General features: G+C 35.6%; 1 protein-coding gene across 6 annotated transcripts in view; it reads right to left on the bottom strand.

Annotated features, from left to right (window-relative positions):
• RB195_007860 (uncharacterized protein) overlaps positions 1-20,092 on the bottom strand; it is a gene marked incomplete at both ends in the record, with an annotated part of 52,965 nt that overhangs the window by 10,405 nt on the left and 22,468 nt on the right. For 2 of the 6 annotated variants that reach the window (XM_064181725.1, XM_064181724.1), the window contains 37 exons: positions 113-183; positions 252-401; positions 1,805-1,980; positions 2,310-2,369; positions 2,554-2,692; positions 4,059-4,125; positions 4,201-4,285; positions 5,409-5,506; positions 5,587-5,652; positions 5,711-5,821; positions 5,903-5,988; positions 6,962-7,085; positions 7,156-7,286; positions 7,347-7,416; positions 7,471-7,566; positions 8,618-8,755; positions 8,822-8,957; positions 9,174-9,257; positions 9,360-9,467; positions 9,897-9,973; positions 10,092-10,199; positions 10,299-10,429; positions 11,554-11,664; positions 13,275-13,394; positions 14,963-15,008; positions 15,095-15,206; positions 15,353-15,405; positions 15,836-15,968; positions 16,528-16,620; positions 16,722-16,829; positions 16,887-17,014; positions 17,364-17,494; positions 17,694-17,784; positions 18,163-18,321; positions 18,676-18,814; positions 19,683-19,793; positions 20,010-20,081. In XM_064181725.1, coding sequence (XP_064038490.1) covers positions 113-183; positions 252-401; positions 1,805-1,980; positions 2,310-2,369; positions 2,554-2,692; positions 4,059-4,125; positions 4,201-4,285; positions 5,409-5,506; positions 5,587-5,652; positions 5,711-5,821; positions 5,903-5,988; positions 6,962-7,085; positions 7,156-7,286; positions 7,347-7,416; positions 7,471-7,566; positions 8,618-8,755; positions 8,822-8,957; positions 9,174-9,257; positions 9,360-9,467; positions 9,897-9,973; positions 10,092-10,199; positions 10,299-10,429; positions 11,554-11,664; positions 13,275-13,394; positions 14,963-15,008; positions 15,095-15,206; positions 15,353-15,405; positions 15,836-15,968; positions 16,528-16,620; positions 16,722-16,829; positions 16,887-17,014; positions 17,364-17,494; positions 17,694-17,784; positions 18,163-18,321; positions 18,676-18,814; positions 19,683-19,793; positions 20,010-20,081 — 3,919 coding nt within the window. Of the gene's footprint in view, positions 1-112; positions 184-251; positions 402-1,804; positions 1,981-2,309; positions 2,378-2,472; positions 2,483-2,553; positions 2,693-4,058; positions 4,126-4,200; positions 4,286-5,408; positions 5,507-5,586; positions 5,653-5,710; positions 5,822-5,902; positions 5,989-6,961; positions 7,086-7,155; positions 7,287-7,346; positions 7,417-7,470; positions 7,567-8,617; positions 8,756-8,821; positions 8,958-9,173; positions 9,258-9,359; positions 9,468-9,896; positions 9,974-10,091; positions 10,200-10,298; positions 10,430-11,553; positions 11,665-13,274; positions 13,395-14,882; positions 15,009-15,094; positions 15,207-15,352; positions 15,406-15,835; positions 15,969-16,527; positions 16,621-16,721; positions 16,830-16,886; positions 17,015-17,363; positions 17,495-17,693; positions 17,785-18,162; positions 18,322-18,675; positions 18,815-19,682; positions 19,794-20,009; positions 20,082-20,092 lie in introns of those variants that run through there. The other 4 variants (XM_064181723.1, XM_064181721.1, XM_064181720.1 and 1 more) reach the window with 4 other exon arrangements.

The following is a 20,092-nucleotide window of genomic DNA, read 5'->3' as shown; positions in this document are numbered from 1 at the left end:
AATTACCAATTATTTGTTACATGATTTTTTTAAATTTACAATTAAAAATTAAATTAATTTATTTGGAAAAATTAAAGCTCTCTTAAAGAAAACAATTATTAAATTAATTTACCTGAACTACAGAGGACTGATTATCCCTTACCGCCAATCCAGTCATCACGGTGGATCGAACACGTTCTTCCCCTGGAAAAGAAAAAAGTGGAAAAAATTGGTAATTATTTCAGGTAAATAATAGAGTTAAAATCTCATACAGAGGGTTTCTGGTGGTTGTTCGAATCGGGCTTGAAGCATAAAATCATGTCGTGGTGACTTCATCATTGACAGAATGTAGAAACCTTTCCCATGAAACGAATATCTTGTCCCATCGTAGGTGACGAAGTGGTTCTCACCGTACACGAATCCTTAACGATCAATTCAGAATCAGAATATACATATAGGGTCAATTCACAATAATAATACGGTATCCTCTAGTTCCTTTAGATTTCAAAAATTAAGTTTCTAAGAAAACTTTCTCACTCGAAACTCTATAATTCTTCATTTTTTGCAGCTCTCATACCTTATACCTTTCTTGAAGTATTTTTTTGAAATTATTTTCAAAAAAAAATTCATCCTTTCTTCGCCCCTCTTCGAAAATTTATCTGTCTGTGAAAACAAATACTAATACAACTAAATACAACTAAATAGATCGTATATTTTTTGAGTTAATTTTAATTAATTTTAATTTAATTAATAAATTAATTTTTAAAATAGTAATGCATTTTTTTAAAGTATAAACTCACACACAGAAAAAAAGCGTTTATCGTCATTTGGTAGGCTATTTGAAAGAGCATTTCTTTCTCTACCAGATAGTATTTTTAGTTTTTTTTTTATACTGATCTAATTCTTATTGATTTCTAGACCAATATGATAGATTTATGCAGTTAAAAATACAAGATTATTTACGGTAACTTTACCAATACTTTTATTTTCTCATCATTTTTTTAATAACTGTGTGCTCAACTTATTACATGAAAGTAAATAAATAATAAAAAATGAGAAAAAAAAAGAAATGATTTCGAAAAATACTTCAAACAAGGTGATATGATAATGATAGTGTTAAATGTTACTTATATAAAACGTTAGTTACCCATAAAATTATCATCATACTAATCAAAGACATTACCCCGTGAATCTGGGATGGTGCGGGTTTCAGGTGGGTGTATGCCTGTACGGGGTCGCAAATTTGGGAGAGGAGAGTGATTCCGTCCATTTCTTCCTAATTGTCGTAAAAACGGCCCTGAAGATACGGCTTCGGGCGTTCCGGCGCGCTATTTTCCACAACGAGTTCGATTGGAGCGCGCCAGCGCCTTGTGCACGCACCGCATCTTCCGGGCCGTTTTTTACGGCAATTAGGAAGAAACGGACGGAATCACTGAAATCCGTACCACATCAGATTCATGGGGTGATGTCTTTAATAGTTAATAAATAGAATAAATAGATCTAATGTAAAGAGCAGAAATAAATTTATAAATATTTAATATTTTCTCACACCTTTACAGATCTGTGTGTCTTCTCAGCTTTAGTGGCGAGTTCAGGAGATCAATGTTTGGCTTTCGTGCAGGGTTTATGAAAGTAATGAGAAAAAAGCGACGGTTTTTCATGTTTCATGGTGAACTTGTAATTTTTGCTCACTATTTATTCGTATTTTCACTTTATTTTATTTGTTTTTTTCCGTAGTTATTTATCGAATATCGATTTATATTTATTTATATTATGACAAAGAAGTACGATCTACCTAGTAAGACCTCTTTCTAGTGGTACATACCGATAGTAGGTGGCTTGTACTCCTGACAGGTGCTCGTCTGTCGACGCCAAAAATAAAATTCACAATGTCCTGCCCATTTGCAACATATATCGTAGGGCAAAAGGTCATTATAGAAGTTCGACATCGTCGGCACATAAGGAGGACGTTTATAGGGAAATGATCCGAATGGATGAGCTCTAAAGCAGCAAAATAGCAGCAAACATAATAAAAAAAATAAAACATAAAATAATAAAATTCCTTGTTATTCTTCGAAAAAATGAAATAAAAAATAAAATAATAATAAAATAATAGAATAGATATATAAATAAAAATAAATATAATAAATATATATAAATAAACTAAAAATAAACTAAATATGTATAAGTAATAAATATGATAATATGATGATAATAATAATAAATATGAATAAATAATAAAATAATAATAAATAAATAAAGTAAAAAATAAAATAAAATAATAAAATTCCTTATAATCCTTCTGGAAATGTTCAATTTAGGAATTTTACCGGTACGGTACTCCAGCAGAATAAAATCGTAAATATTGATCGTTATATTCGAAATCATCGCTGAACATCAACCATCCATCCCAATCGTAGCAACACGTTTGACCTGCGCCGGTCCATCCAAAGAAAAAAGTTAAAAAAAGTGGTAAAAAATCGAATGACACGATTAAAGCGAACTACACGATTAAAAAAATCTTCTATTGAAGTAAAAAAATGCCCTGAGGGGGAATAAAAAAAACAAACAAACACGCTAGCCGCAGAAAGAACACAATGTTGAGCTCCCTGCGTGTAATGACATCGATGATCCCCGAACGCATCACAATCGGGTAGAGCAGTGAAACGACCGATATCCAGTAGAGCTTGATCTAACGTACATGGACAGGGTACTGTAATAAGCATCGTTGACAAAGGATAAACTGTAGTAAAATGCTTCACACTAATCAATTATTGATCTAGAACATTGTGAAGGAATTCTAGGCGATTTCCAGAAGCTTAAAACGAATCACATCGATTAAGTTGTTAAAAACGATTGAAATGTACCTTAGGCAATAAAGAGTTGTGTAAAGAAAATAAAAAAATAAAGAAGATTAAAAATAACTCTAAAAAAATGATGAGGAAGATTTTGTGATGAAGTAGAGGATAGTGCGCCTCAGGGCAAAGTGGATAAGGTGACATTGATATAATAACTAAAATAACTCTAAAAAATGATTTTAAAAAAGATTTCATGGTAAAGTAAAGGATGATGCGCATGAAAATAAAGCGGATAAAGTGGCCTGGATTAATCCCTACGGGGATCCGCCCACGCATCCCCATCTGAATCGTTTTGAGTTTTCTTTGGGAGCACGTGTACCGCTTATGCGATGATTTACGGCGGTCAACCCATGTATCCAGTGATGTCCTCGTCTTTCCAGACAATTCTAGTACGAATTTATCGAATTATTTTATCGATTTATTGGTGGATGAAAGACCACTGTTTGCTGGAATCGGATTGGAGAGATCAGGTAAGGGTCCCATCTCGATCACAGCCACCAGCTTCAATGCGCCACCACGGGCTTACCGCTGCCTGCGCAAAGGATCAAGCGTATGTTGGGATTTTCTCAGCAAGAAGTCGTATGGGGGTCGTACTTTAACTTATTTATCGATCTTTTAGATTAATTTAAGGGTTAAAATCACTGATGTATCAATCTAGTCTGGATGCGCCAACCCGTTTTAGTGGAATTCGTAATCGTTGAGGTTTTAGAACGCGTGTTGGCCTATACAATGACTTGCGGAGGCCAAGCGGTGTATCAAGTCAGTGTTTTCATCCTCACAGGCAAGTCTGGAACCAATTGGGTTTGCACAAGGGCGGTTTCGAACCCTTGACCGTGTGGCTACAATGGAGCTCTAACCGACTGCGCCACACCCGCCCTTTAGATAAATTTGTTAAAAAAAGTTATTTATTATGTTTCATTACTAATTACTATATTAGGGATTACTAGAAAGAATGAAAAATGAAGGAGGGAGGGAGTTCTCGTTTTTTCGGGAGGATCGCTTGACGCCTCCAACGCAAATGCACCATGCTTCAGGCGGTTTCCAGCCGATTATGCCATTATGGTATTATGATACTGTACCCCCTCCCCACACCCCACCGCTGTGGACCGATTACACCCAAATAGTCAGGATAACTGTAATGATATCGCGGTGCAATTTTTAATCTTGAATCTTGCACCTACAAGTTCAATTCAAAGTTATTTCTTGAAGCACACAACTGACTTTTAGGCTCAAGTTCCATTACAAAATTCTCTCTTCTTCCATCGTAATCGAACCAGTGTTGACATATCTGCAATGGTCACCAATGTGAATTGAAGATGACTTCATTGAGATCCATAAAAATCTGAGATAGAATGGGACCCACCTGTAACGCCCAATCCCTACCGTACTCATACTCCCATTTTTTGTAGAAGAACCATCCGAAGGGAATCGGCATTGACCAATGCATTCTGAAAATATGAGCTCTTACGAAAACTATAATTAAAACTCCGTAGTATAGGAGTATTAGAGGAAATTAAAATCATCAAAGTAAATTCAAAGTTTTTTTTTAAATTAAACTTTAAGAATTGCTTTTTATCTCATAAAAGTATTCTCAGGTAATACAGGATGAGTTATGGAAACTAACTTTCTTTCGAATACTCAGATTGCTCTTTGAGTATCATCTTAAAGGCACGAATCTGAAGTGGTACGGATTTCAGGAGGATTCTTTTCTTATACGGGATAGTAGATTAATGAGAGGGGGGTGATTCCGTCCATTTCTTCCTAACTGCCGTAAAAAACGGCCCGGAAGATGCGGCGTGTGCACAAGGCTGGCGCGCTCCAGTCGAACTCGTTGTAGAAAATAGCGCGCCGGAACGCCCGAAGCCGCATCTTCCGGGTCGTTTTTTACGGGAATTAGGAAGAAATTGACGGAATCACCCACCTCTCTATAATCTACTGTACCGTATACGAATACTCCACCGGAAATCCGTACCACATCAGATACTTGGGGTGATGCCTTTAAGAAAGCCGAACCCAATTGCAGGTGATTTTTTTGTTCACGGAAGGACAATTACTAGACTTACGTAACTCCTAAGAAATTCAAGCCAGAGTCGAAATTGACCTGACTGCACTTACACAGTTTGTTGCAGTCGCTATGGGACCCTAACTAGCAATGCAGAGGTGAGCGAACGAGTCTCACTACGGTAGTTCGAGCACAACTATTTTCGCAGTTGCACCAGAAGTCAGGTCGTGTTGAACTAGCTGAGTTCGATTTCCTTTTTTTCAAAAAAAAAATCCGCAAAAAATCTCCAAGCAATACCTCAGCTTTTGATTTTATTTACTTTACCTTAGTTTATTCACTTTTTATTTTAACATAATTCTAATTCTTTCAATTTGTTTATTTAATTCTAATTCTTTTCTTTAATTCTTTCAAATTTGAAATCCTTGTTTATGTCTGTGTTCTTGAATCAATTCGCTCCAAGCTAAGTTATTTTATTCCATTTCCTTTTTGTTTTTTATTTTTTGTTCTCTTTTTTGTTTACACCAATAAATTTCTACTTCACGTGACAAGTATATAAGACGCAGTCCCACCTATCTCCTCTGTCCTCCAACCATGTGTCGGCAGCTCGAACCTGGATAACACCACCGTGGTAAAAGCGCCAAGCATCCACGTCGCCTTCGAGATCCACCTAAATTCACATTTATTTTCCAGGAAATTTTTTGTCAAAGCGGAACTAAGTACTCAACTAAGATGCAAAAACGAAATTACCTCCAGGTTACGGGGCGAAAATGACAGTATCCCATTATTCGGATGTCTCTTCGCAATGTATCCAATCTGTTATTTTATTTGTTATTATTTATTTGACTAAACGAAATTCAATTTATTCATGTACCTGCTTGAATGAATGACCTTCAGTGTCCTCCCAATAACCCCATAGAGCGATGTCAACTGCAGTGTTCGTGTTTGCCGTGATATTCTCCCATTCCCAAGAAAGTGTAAGGTTCTGGAATAGGCGCACGGTACGTAATTACACTGCTAATGCCATCGGATGGGAATCTTGACGACAGCACCAGGATATTTTTACCTGAGGATCATAAAAATTCCAGTTATTCAGTTGCTCTCTCGGATCGTTTATCAGGTTCACCCTTCGTCGTGCCAAACCGGGTTGAACTGAACGAGAAGGTGGCTGGTCTAATTCTAATAATTATAGTTATAATATAATATAATATAATATAATAATAACAACAATAATAATATTCTCTTTTCTTGAAACTGCGGCATCATGAACTGGAAAACATTGAAAACGTTCTGGAATTCCTTCTGGAATCCATCCATGAATAATAAAAATGCTAATCTAAAAAAATAAAAATGCTAATCTAAAAAAATAATAAAAATCCTAATCTAAAAAATAAGGAACCTGTTAATCTGAAAAAAATGATAAAAATGCTAGTCTAAAAAAATAATAAAAACCCTAATCTAAAAAAATAATAAAAATGCTAATCTACTAATAATAATTTTATGCCATCCTTGGCACACTGTGAGCTATAAGATTCGCCCACATGGAGTTCCTTAACCTTATCCAGACATCAGAATTTAAGGATACTTCACAGTGCGCGGAACTCATTTGCCCTGGGTGGGAATCTGTAAGAAGGTGGTGATTCACCAGCTCCGCTAGTCGGTAAGACTGTTTAATTTGTTTTTGTGTACCTAGATTTCTTGTGTGGTGTACTTGGAACGATATCCAGGCTTGGAAAAAAGAGAAAGAGGAGTTTGAGGGGAAATGTTATGGCATCAAAGACCACAAACCATCTTCAGGCCTTTGAAAAAGATGAGGTTCTTGAAAATTCGAGCCACAAGTCCCATGAAAATCTCACTGGCAAAACAAGGAAACATAAACACTCACCTGCTTTTTTTCCCTCATCCTTTTCCACCCTTTTGGACCTATTCTATGATGTATTTTTCATAGATATTACTACAGAAAATTACTGATAGTTAGGAAAATAACCATAGAATAAAAATAACACTAACAATAACAAAAAAATAGAATAACTACAGAATAACTATTAAAATGAATATAATAATAATATAATAAGAAAAAATAATAATAAATAAAATAGTTAAAACGAGTAAAGAATAAACTAACTTATGTAGAATTTTGTCCACCATGGATAATTTTTCCCTGCATCCACCGATAATTTCACATCGACGAGACCAATTTTAAAGACGCTATTTGTCGGTATCACACATCTCGCCATTACCATATCCATCTGAACTCGGTAATTAATTATAGTGGGAACTAATTATCGTCATTCCATGTATCCACATATGTAAATCCACCCTTTCACAATCCAGAGTAATTTCATCGAATTGCATCTTAATTACATCGCTTGGACGTAGGCATGGACCAGTGACGTTCAATGCGAATCCGCCTAACATATTACCGTACTGTTGTGAAAGTTCAATTGATCCTGAAAATCAGCTACAGTACATGAAAAGCCGTTTCCCATTAAAACATAAAGACAAATTACCTCTACTGTCATTCGTACAACCTCCATACTGTATTTGTTCGTCTATTCGTGCCATCCACCGTCCAGCCACCTATTCTCGGAATTTTAAGGATATTTGTGATGACAACTAAAGGGAGCGACATACTTGAGTTGATCCATATTGTACGAGTTTGTACGAGTTTCCTTCGGAAGAGAACGGGAGTTGATAGAACCCGGTCCCATTACCTCCGTTGAATCCGACCTGAGACAGGGAAATTGTAGCTCAAGCAGGATATGAGGAAGTAAATTACGGCGGAAAAAGGTCCCAGGGCTCTTCTCCTGGACCAAGTTCTTTTTATATTTATAATTCTACTTTTTAATGATCGTTAAATTTTCTAAGTTACCATATGTGTACGCGCATATCCGTGACGTTCAGCTTTACTTCTTTTGCCCACCTGGGAGCTATATGCGAAAAAAAAGGGCAAAAATTAAATTAAAAAAAAACTGAAGAATCTCAGTTCGAACTAAACAGTTTTACTACATGGACGACAGAAAAATAAAATATAACAAGGCTCTGAGAAGGTCTGAAGATGGGTGAACGCGTTCACTTCAATTCAGGATTGTTTGGGGGTTTAGGAACGCGTGTCTAGCTAATACGGATGACTTTCGGGGGTTAGCCGAGTATCAGGTCAGTGTTTTATCCTCTCAGACGGGTCTGGTACCAATTTATCGATTCCTGAAGGCTGGAAGATTTGGTTGACACTAGGGCGGTTTCGAGCCATCAATCGATCGTGCATTCACAGTGGAATCTTTTACCGACTGCGCTACACCCGAACATCCTAACACATATGGCAAAATAATTCTGATGACTCTAAGTAATACTAATAAATAGTTTTACTTGTACAATGTAATTTTTACGTAACCTAAGGTAACCAACGTTACCGTTGAATAGATGAGAATTTTTTTCTGAGTATCACTAAGACCGGGGGCGGGTGTAGTGTAGCGGTTAGAGGTTCCGCATCCTGCACGATCGATCGGGGGTTCGAATCCGCCCTAGTGCTCACCAAGCTCTTCATCCCCCCGGGGTCGATAAATTGGTACCAGACTTGTCTGGGAGGATAAAAACACTGACTCGACCCGTCGGCTAGCCACCGCAAGTCATTGCTCGGGCCAGTTACACGTTCGTGAACCTCAACGGATTCTGAATTGAAGTGAACGTGGTGGTGCGGGTCCCAAGCGGATCGACAGACGTCAGACACTTTATTCTTCATTTTTTTTTACTACCAAGACAGTTGTTTACTAAGTAACAGTACCAATGCGCTTTGCTTTCCACCTCTTCCACGTGTTAGCGCTCCACTTTGCGATGAGGACGTCCAATTGATATTCGCATAGTTAAACATACAGTACGTACGTATTTCATCCGTTGCCAGGACCATTTGATAGGTATTTTGCTGGAAATTCTCCATTTTTTTCCTCCGTGAATACAGTGACGAATTCTTCCTGAAACTAAGTCCTACCCATCGTTTTGCCTGCTCATATTTGCTCATGTCGGTGATTTTCGGTGCTCCACCGTAGCTCATTCGTTCCCATGTGACCACTAAGGCATAGTCCGCTTTCCATCCTCGAGCTCCAACCATCGAGTTACGGATATCCCTGGATAAAGCAAAGCTCAACGAAACCAGAAGCTAAAAGCCTATTATTGAGCACAGTGACATCTACACTAATCTATTTTTCTATTCTTTTCTCTTCTTGTTTTTTTTTCACTATTTTTCTATTCTATTTATATTCTGTTTGTATTTTATTTATTTTATTTGTTTCTATTTATTCCTATTTTTTCTATTCTATTTACTTAAATGGACTAATTTTCACCTTGTAATTCTATCCAGCATTTCTGGATCTTCCAATCGCCCTTGTTGCGTTTTCAGTTGTCTTCCACGGTAGGTACGATAGAACCTGAAGAAAGTTCACTTAAAGATTTGATTTTGCAAGGAAACTGATGAAAAGAAAGAAGGAAAAGAAAGAACAAGGAAGAGAACGATTAAAAAACACACAGACCGAGGATCTTCGTAGCTGTAGACCCCAAGTGGTTGCCGTATGCTCGGTTCTGGACTATTCTCATCGAAATCAACTTGTAAATTGTTGTATCCGATAAGATTCGAGGGCCTATAAGGCATTTATTAATTTATTTCTAAATGCCTACATTCATTTATTTGTAAAATTCAAATATTGTAAATATTTAAATAAATAAGTAAATATGTAAATATAATATACAATTTAGCAAAAAAAGTAATAGCTATAACTTTTTCAAAAGAAAAAGATCTTAAAAGTCATCAGAAATAGGTAGAAATAAAAAGATAAAGGTACTGCGAGGGTCTCATCCATTTATTTGTTTCTATTTTTTTCCACAAATTATACGTTTGTTATTAATGATATTATACATATTGCAAATAGCAAATAAATGAATGAATAAATAAATAAATAATGAGTAATAAATGTAATAAATAATACATTATTATATTATTATTTTTCCATGACAAGATTACTGCAGTTGTTTTTTGTTTATGTTTTTGTTTATGAACTTTCGCTTCATACCTCTCTATCACTCGAAACCAAACGTTACTGATCCGTTGATCTCCCACATGTTGCATTTGTTGTTCAGCCATAAATACCTCAAATAGCATTTTTGTTTCTTTTTTTTCAAATAAATATCACATGTTGTTTTTTTCTCTTTTCCTTCCTCTTCTCTTTTTTTCTTTTCTACAGAATAACACAGAAGGAAAAACCTACAGCTATGAGACTAGGATCTGGTTTGCTTGGCCAATGAGGATTTGGAAAAGAATATGGTGGTTGTACGTACCATGGATGAGAGAAAGCAATGAAACCTTCTTGGAAAATCTAAAGGAATCCAGAAATATTTTTGAATTCGCAAATTACACAATGTTGTTAAATATACAATACAATTTAGATCACACAGCAAAATTCCTGTGTACTCACAAATGTGTAGTTGAATCGGAATCCGTAATAGGGTAGAAAAAAATCCAGGTCAATTTGTTTATCCATCCATGGTCGATGCGATAGTTCGTCGTCAAAATAGCGCTCACCAAATGGATACAAGTGCCACCAACCTTAAACAGAACTGAAGGGTTTCATTTTCCCACAAAACAACTCTATTTATTTTTATTTATTTTTTTATTCATTCAAGAGGTCAACATTCAAGGATAGTCGAACATGGAAACAACCTCGTTCATCTTTCGCATAAACAACTACAACAATCGGCGTATTTTCAAGGATACCGCTTAAAAAATGCGTTAAACACAGCAAAAAGTAACTAATGGGCAACCGGTGGTCCTACACCGAAATTTCTTGTTCCCATGAGTTCAGCTAGGGAAAATGTTAGATTTCTTAGAGGCATCACTCCACGAATCTGAGTTGGTACGGATTTCAAGTGGAGTATTCAAATACGGGATCGTAGATTATGGAGAGGAGAGTGATTCCGTCCACTTCTTCCTAATTGCCGTAAAAAAAACGGCCCGGAAGATGCGGCGCGTGCACACGGCTGGCGCGCTCCAATCGAACTCGTTGTAGAAAATAGCACGCCGGACGCTCGAAGCCTTATCTTCCGGGCCGTTTTTTACGCCAATTAGGAAGAAATGGACGGAATCACCGCTCTCTCCATAGTCTACGATATACGGTATACGAATACTCCATCTGAAGTCCGTACCACCTCAGATTCGTGGAGTGATGCCTTTAACGAAAAATCTGCTAAAGTACACATCGAAGCAGTGAGGAAAGCTCTATATCCGTTCCCCTCTGAATACCTCACCGTCGATAGAGAGGAAATCTTATAGAAGCGGAACATTAGGTAAAAATTAGGATTATTTAGAAATTGAGAATTAGTTTAGAAATTCCCAATTAATTACGAAAGTTTAGCTTTAATTACATTCAAATTCTTTAGAGTTTCTCTATTATTTTTTCGTTATTTTGGATTATCCTTCACTTTTTGTAACGAAATGAGGACAGGAGAGTTTTAAAAAGTAAAAAACCACATGCGGGACCAAATCTGTGGGAAAAAATCATCTCCACAGCAACGGAATTGTCTAAAGGATTGGAATAGTGGAATAGTGGTAAAGAATTTCTGATCGTTCTTCCTGACCTAAATGGGACCCCACTGTTTTCCATCATAAAAATTTTGTATGGTATTTTTTACGTGATTTCACTGAACATGTTGCGGGAAGCAACCACAGCTCACCTTCTTCACTCCTCCGGTCAATTCTCGTCCAATCCAGCTCACGAAGATTTTGATGAGTTATCCTTGGGGACTGATTTGGTCCTATGACGAGATCAGGCGAAGCGGCAATACCTGAGACGTGGATAAATAAACTGAATTGAAGTAATTGAGTTACATGAATTGGTTTCAGTTACATCCAAATTTTAAATTTTGTTTATAGTGCAAATAAAATGATTTCAAAATTGAATTGCATTTTGAATGTTTATAGTGGAATAAAATTGCTACAGTATGGTGAATATAGATAATTGAGGTCCCATCTCTCGTACGTGCAGGGATCCGGACGAATTCACTTCGTTTTGCGTTAATTTGCTCTCTCAAACCCTGGTAACCATTATTCCACATATTGTGGCGTTCTGAGTTCAGGAAAAAGATCTTGCTTGAGGATCTTCGAACTTTCTTTAGCAGGAGAATGATCTGTGAAATCACTAAAGAGTACTTACGTTAAAAAAGGCTAATTTTTTTAAAGGTTAGGCGAAATTGTAGTAAATTCAATCCTTTCTTTTCCCTGTTTTATGGCCCCATCAAAGGTTGCTTTCAAATACATGAATGAACAAATAAACGAATAAACAAATAAATAAATCCCATGCTATAGAACTTAGATAATTCCAATACTTCCCTTTTTATTAATTTCAAAGTGCAAAGAAAAAATCGACGTCTGGTTCCTTATGTAGAGATTAAGCAGCACTCTACTACTTATAATTAGGTTTATACAAGGTTTGGCCTATAAACTTAATTTTTCGACGTTGTTTTCCTCTACTGGCACTGAATTGCGTAGGATTAAGGAAGACTTTGAATTTAAAGGATTTTATATATCATTTGTACCATAAAATGAATTCACAATATATGAATATTACACAATAAATGGAAGAACTCCCTTACTTACTGACGCCCGCTCGCCCAGTTCGAAGATCAACAGCAGTCAAGGTGATCAAGGTGATGAATATTAATAAAAATTGTAAATAGTTTATTGTTGTAGTAATGTTATAAATGGGAAGTGCTTTATGGCTTGTAACAGTTCACGTGAATGTTCCAGAAGTTAACCAAATTTATAATTTATTTGATCTGATATTTCTCTTCCACTAGCGCTCCCTCATGCCAACATTTGAAGCGAAAGAAATATCACGAAAAATATTTTTGAGAGAGAATTTATGTGGTAGTGAAGAAGGAAAAAATTAACTACTCAAGCGTTAGAAAAAATCATGACCATGATTATGCGGGAATTTGTGATGAATGAAAATGAATGTGATGAAAATGGGGAAAATTTTTTAAAATATCAGTAATTTGAAGCAAAAAAAAGTCGTGAAAAAATGAATATTGGGGGAATTTATGCGATAATGATTTATGATCTCAATCTTGATTTTCCAGAAATTGAAGCAAGGAAAAAATCATTTAAAAAAACAGAAAATTTGTGACTTTGAGGAAAAGGAAGAAATTTCTATACTTTTCCTTGAATATATTGTATTCTACATAGTATTCAATTGGAAGTAGAAGAGTAGAGAAAAAAAGAGATGAAAGGAAAGAAAAGAAAAAAGAAGGAAAGGGAGAAGATAAAGAAGAATTAGAAGAGATAACGGATGAATCTTGAGAGAATTTATGTGATAAAAAAAGATAAAGTGTTTTTCGATTACATAAAATAATAAGTTAGGAAAAGAAGAAAAGAAGGAATCCAGGAAAAGGCTCACCAGGTTGTTGTACATTAGTGACTGTGTTCAGGAAGATCAACTGACTGTTCGATAACGGTTCGATTGATTGTGGTGGTGAGGCGGACATTCGCTGCCCTAAGGATCCAGCTAATTGTGTTTCTGTAATTTTCACGAGAACCTGTGCCAGAGCTACCAGGAACAGCATCGCTCGACGTCCTCACGTAGCTACTGCGGTCCAAGGATTTTTCTCCCACTCCGGAGCGATCCACACTTACTTCACTCACAATAGTTTCTATTGTTTTCCTCGATCCGAATGAACCGCACCATGCAGCGATTATTTCTTATCATGTAACCGCTCACTACTGTACTCTTTCCGTTAATCACCCATAGATCCATGGTTAATCCTGGATAATTACTAGCTAGTAATCTTGCAATGAGCAACTTTTATAGGAAAATCCTATGACCTATGGATGAACACAAGAACGAACATTTCGACGCATTTATCTCAAATAATTCTGTTTTTATTCTGTTTTTCTTTATTCATAGTTTTATTGTATATCCTCATATTTTCTATGGACTATTCTTATGGACTTATTTATTCTCTTATCCATTCAGAAGGAAACTTTTATAGGAAAACCCTATGACCTATGGGGGAGCACATAAGAAGAACACTTTCACGCATTTATCTCAAATATTTCTGTTTTTATTTTATTTTTGTTTATTCATTATTGTTTATTGTTTAGTTTTGTTGCATTTCTTCATATATAGACTTATTTATTTTGTTATCCGCGCAGAAGGAAACTTTTATTAGAAAATCCTCAGGACCGAGTGCTGAACAGAAGAACGAACGCTTTGGCGTATTTTTCTTACATAATTTCTGTATTCACTTTATTTTATTTTATTTTATTTTGTTAAATATTTTTATTATGTTTTCCTATATATGTACTTATTCATTTAGATACCAAACAATTTTTTGGACCTTTATCTCAATGGAATTGTAGATCAACGCTTTGACTCCACCTCTGTTTGCATGGCTTTAACATTTTTAGAGTACGATCAATAAAACTTAATTACCTTATAATTGTTTAATTTATTTGCAACTATTAAATGTATATATTGCATATAATTTTTTAATTTTATATTTCATCTATTTAGGATTAAAATTTAAAATAATTTAAAATTTAAAATGCGTGAAGATTAGGCTGTAGGGTTCGTGCAATAAATATAAATTATAATATAAATAATAAAACACTGAACTACCGAGGAGGAGCAATTACATAAAATATAGTAGTATGAAAGGGAAATTCTTTTCCTTCCAAATTCTAGGAGTTTTTTTTTTAGTTCCATTCCCAAGATTTTCGTACACAATCAATAAATCGTTACTCGATAAGATCAACAATTTATTCGATCGAGACAGCAAATAGTGCACAGCGATATGTTTTTGAGGAAATAGAAGGCACAAATCAAATGAATCACATTTCTATCGATTTGACATAGGAGGAAAATGAGGTTCAGACGAACAATGATTTGTTAAAATAAGAAATAGAAATTAGGAAATAAACAGCTAGTAAAAGAATCACTGTGGCACTGAATAATCGAAGACTAAATATGCCGGAAAATCCGCTACAGAGATCAATCGATAAGAGATCATAGTATCACGCAAGTTCTACTTGTTGTTTCGGAAAAAATCGGTGGTATTTTTGAGACGTACGCGGGTGGTGGCTCACTTTTTCGAAGAAATGCTTGACGAGTTTGTAATTCGGTGAGCTTTTCCTGAATCGTTGAATCAATCGATCAATCCTGATGATCACCGATCGATCATCCAATGATCATTTTATTGATGAGTGATGTACGCTCACCTGGAGCTTAGCCATTTGTGCTTGATGACCTTCGAATGTACTGGATTGATCCTTGATCTGCTGTTTTAGGGATTCGATCTCTCTCATCAGCGCTGAATCAGTGCTAGCTTGTCTGTAAAACATCAATAAAGTATCATATACTACCAACGACATGATTTTTTTCCTTTTTTTCAAGTTTTTTTCCTAATTTTGGAGGTGTAACGAAAAATAGGCGAAAACTGTAAAATGTAAATGTAAAATTAGGTGATTGAGACTCACAGTTTCGCTGTATCAGTTGGATTTGTATAGGATCGAGATCGCTGTTCTCGTCTCTTAAAAAATTATCAGATTAAAAAATTTCTTCAAAATGGAATGAAAAAAAACAACGAGCAATTTCCTTTTGGAGAGGGGACATATTCCAGTTGTGAAAGATTTTAGAAAATAAAAAAAATATATGGAGAAGTTTTTTCGAAAAAAAAAGTGTGAAAATCACCATCACAACTGATTTAAAATGAAAATCGAAGGAGAGTAGAGCAAATATGGAAGAAATGTGGCTTTGAATTAAAGGCAGGTTTATAGTCGGATTAAAACTCTGTAGCCTGGTGCAGCTGGGCGTGAAGCGGTGCGGTTGCGATCAAGGTGGAACCATCGCTAGCCTTACATGGAAAGTAGAGATAGATGAAGCCGGCGATGGTTCATCTAATCCTCGTTTTCACTCGACCACACCATCTTTTTCTGGATATAAAATACATAAAATATAACCTGTGATTCATTCATAGGGATCACTTCGGCTTGTTCAAATTCGTTCTTCAACCACGTGTTCACCTCTTCACTCTCTCCAATAACCGGCGGTGCGGAACCAGAGCGTAAACAGGTGGATCGCGACGCGGATGGTCTGGAATTTGTTTTCGTCATGGAATGGTGCACCAAAATTCAAAAGAAAATCTGAATTCAGAAGAATTTATGCAAAAAAATTTTCTAATGAGATTTGAATCTCCAACTGGATCGAATTTTAACGCCAGTTTTTCCCGGATTTATAAAAGAGTCTCAGTGGCAATTTAGTTTTTTAATTTTATGAGAGATAGAAGTGGAATAACGTCTTCTCTTCATAGAAATTCTTGGAAATTTTGAATTCGTACATTTTTAGCCGATGAAAAGAGGAATCCAGAAATTGAATATCTATAATCTTTAAAATATAAATTGAAAAGTTAGATTAAAATTAATAGAAATAAAATTAAAAAACTAAATTGCCACTGAGACTCTTGTATAAATCCGGGAAAAAATTACAAAAATCCTAAAATATGGCTGGAAAAGTACGAAGGAAAAGGCATTCTGAGGGCATTAAAGTGGGACCCAAGGTGAAAGTGGACGTCGGATCCTGCGTACTAGAGGATACTTGACCACAAAAATGAAGAGCACGACCAGAGACGAACCGAATATTAAACTGGACTCACCCTTCACAGGTATCCACTACGACATAAGCGGAACTTCCACACAAAGTGATACTTCCGAGACGAATCTCCTTTTCCGAATCTCCACTGTCTAGTCTAAATACAAAAAATATCAGTATTCAAATAAAATCAGATTCCGTATGAGTTCGGATATGAACACAATAGAACATAACAGTTCGGATAACAATAGGATTAACCTGAGTATGAGAGAAGGAAGTGGAATGACATCATCACCGCTAGGATCCGCATCTCGACACTTCTTCTTCGTACCCCACCGAGATAAACTTGAACGTGTAGATTCATCGCTGAAAATTCTAACTTCCAGGAAAGAATCCTTTTGGGATTAGTGTAGAAATCAGAACCATTTTGATTCGGATCCTTGCCAATCTGCTTTCCCGCTTCCATTTCGTTGTGAGTTCTTGGAGCCCCAGAAAAAGAGCTCATTCTCTGTGGTCCCGACAAGAGAGTAACCATCGCCACAGGCAAGTTTCTAGAATGTACACACTTTCATACGGTAGCTACATACAGTAAAGGGTAGCAGTAATAGCTACAGTAAGGGGTAGCAGCAGTAGCTACAGTAATTATGGCAACGGAGAGAGTATCAGTTTATTTTTTAATCAAAAAATATTTTTAAACTAGAATAAAATAAACAATAACCCAACGACCAATACCAATAGCAAAATAGCCCAATAAAAGAAAATAAAATAAAATTTAAGAAACGATTTCTCGTTTCCAAACGCATTTCTCTTTGGATGAGACTTTAGTGCGAAAAATTAAAGATAAAAAAAGACAAAATTAAAAAAACAGGAATTCGTGCACAAGATAAGCTGAAAACGAACCGAGCACGCTTTTGTAAGGAGAGTTTTTACCGGACGCAACGCACCAAACGGTACCGCTTGTGAATGTCCGAAACCAAGTTCGTAATTGGAATTACGACCGAAGAAAAACACTTGGCCCGATTCCAATAACACTAAAACAACATGAAACAATCAATTTTAAAAGGACAATTTAAAAAATTCCAGAAGAAAAAAATCAAAATTTTAAGGATAAAGGCAACAAAATTTAGTTGTAAATATTCCATAAAAATTCCTTACTTGATTCTAAATCAGACCCTCATTCAATGCAAAACAACACATAGGATACGTATCGATTAGAAAGCAACAACATACCTCCACTATGAAATTCACCAAGATAAACATCAATAACTCTAGCTGGGAATGTTTTGAGTATTGTTGGCAATAATATATTGTCGAATACTTCCTGGAAGAATTTACAAAAAATAATCTGAATAAAAATAGCGCAAAAGAAAATAGTGTAAACAGTTTAAAACCAATTAGCAAAGGTAAAAATTGATAAATAAAAAAAATTAAAAAATTATTAATAAATAAAATTTATTTTTTTTAATTTTTAATATATTGTCGAATACTTCCTAGAAGAATTTGGAAAAAATAATTTTAATAAAAAATAATGTAAAAGTAAATAGTGTAAACAGTTTAAAATCGATTAGCGAAAGTAAAAATAAATAAATAATAATAAATGATAATAAATAAATAATAAATAAAATTATAATTTAAATTTAAATAAAGATATAATCTGCTACTAAAATGTAGTTATGGTGGAGGATTCGATCACACATACATTTCGTTCACGAGTGAAGAAACCTTGTCGACTAGCGAGGTTAAGTTTATTAAACTGATTATTGCCCATGGCTAACAGTTGGCCCTCTTCGGTCAGAAGCGCTGATGCATTGACGCCGGCTCGACAGCTCGTCACTCGAATACCGTTCAACGTAGAAATCTGGAAGAAGATTGGATTTTGTCCATCAAAATTTTTCAATACGGAAGGAACCTTTATTAGCCTGAGGTTTCGGTTTTTTGCCGTCATCAGAGGCCTAAATAGAGACAGTACTGATCCGGGGGACTGTGGGACTCAGCGGAATAAACATCGGATTATTCCGGTCAACCTCCTCATTGAGGCCTCTGACGACGGCGAAAAACCCGGAACTATAGGCTATCACATCTAAAGGTCCCATATAAATATTCCGTAAGCACACTATTAGAAAACATACAGAGAAATATGCAGGTTTCAAGACGAGAGAAATATTCAAACTTTCAATAAAGATTTTTGCTTCCAATAAAGATTTTTTCTCACTTGTGTCGGAGTGTTGATCCAATCGGTCTTGCCTGTTCCAAGACGACCATCCTCACCATTTCCCCAAACGTAAACCTCACCATCCTCAGTGGTCGCCAAACAATGTTCAACACCACAAACCAGCTCGGAAACATGAACTCTAGAATAATAAATATTGAAAATCAGAAAATAAAAAAACTGGGCTACAGTATTCAGTCACACCATCAAAAATATCTCATCACCCATAATATGTAAAATTAATTACGCCACATGTAATGCTTCCGGCGAAAAAAAAAGAGATTTAAAAATTAAAATCTTGAAGATTCTTTTCTATGTACATATCGTAAGAAGCAATTTCATTGATTATTCATTTTGAGCTTAAATTTTACTACTTATAAGAACATTTATCTCCTATTTCTTGGTTGCCCTCAAAATAACCGGTAGTTTAACGTGAGAAATGCTCGAATAGTAGTCTTCAAGATCAAAGACTCGCTTCTTACTCTATAATGAGAGCTCAGCTCAGCTCAATATTAGCTTATTAGCCTTAGCTTCATATTAAAGGATTTGTATACCTCTTCGCAGTGCTCGAAGCACGCCAAAATTCTAGTCACTGACGTTAATTTTACGTTAATTTTAAACTACTTGAATGAATCATTTAAAAAGCTTGGCTAGCATAAAACTGGCAATTTTTGGCGTGAAATTTCATTGAGGTGCCGCCACAGAGTAGCAATGTTTTGGCAAAACCTTAGGGCATTTAGTCTTGGGGAAAAACTAATTGAGGTGATCTCTGTTCTACTAGCATCCCAGTCAATCTCATCCAATAACTTTTCGCTCGCAATTTAAATCTAGAAGTTTGAGTGAATAGTAATTTGAATAGAATATTAGATATAAAACACTAAAATATAAACAAACTTCAAATTAATAACACAGTACGAACTCAACTTCTAAAATGTAAAAAAAAAACGCGAATACCATCTTCTAGACGAAATGATAATGCGAATACGAATCAAAAGTAAGTAATCCGGTACCTCAACAAATCATCGAGAAGTGTTGGACGAGTGATATCGTCCTTTCCACCGAATCCTACCAGTTTCGCATCGCCGCTTGTCAAGATTGTGCCACGATCGCAACAGATCACACTTAAGAACAGAACACTGTGAAATAATCATTGGTTAACATTTCACAACTAAAAAAAAGAATAAAATAAAGGAAATAAAGGAATAGAAAAAAAGGAAGAAAGGAAAAGAAGTAGAGAATTTTAAAAAATGGATTAAATAAAAAGACTATGAATTTTTTTAGTCAGTAAAAATAAAAAAGTCAAAAAAGGAATAGGAATGAGACCGAGAGCTAATCACCTGAAACCGAATCCAACCGCAACCGATTGAACATCCTTGCCTTTAAGTGTTTCCAGCTTTTGTGGAGTGGTTCTGGAACGGTG

The sequence above is a fragment of the Necator americanus genome, chromosome I (genome assembly GCF_031761385.1).
Source record: "Necator americanus strain Aroian chromosome I, whole genome shotgun sequence".
Taxonomy (NCBI): domain Eukaryota; kingdom Metazoa; phylum Nematoda; class Chromadorea; order Rhabditida; family Ancylostomatidae; genus Necator; species Necator americanus.
The sequence above is the reverse complement of the archived record's forward strand: the minus strand, read 5'-3'. Positions and strand labels throughout refer to the sequence as shown.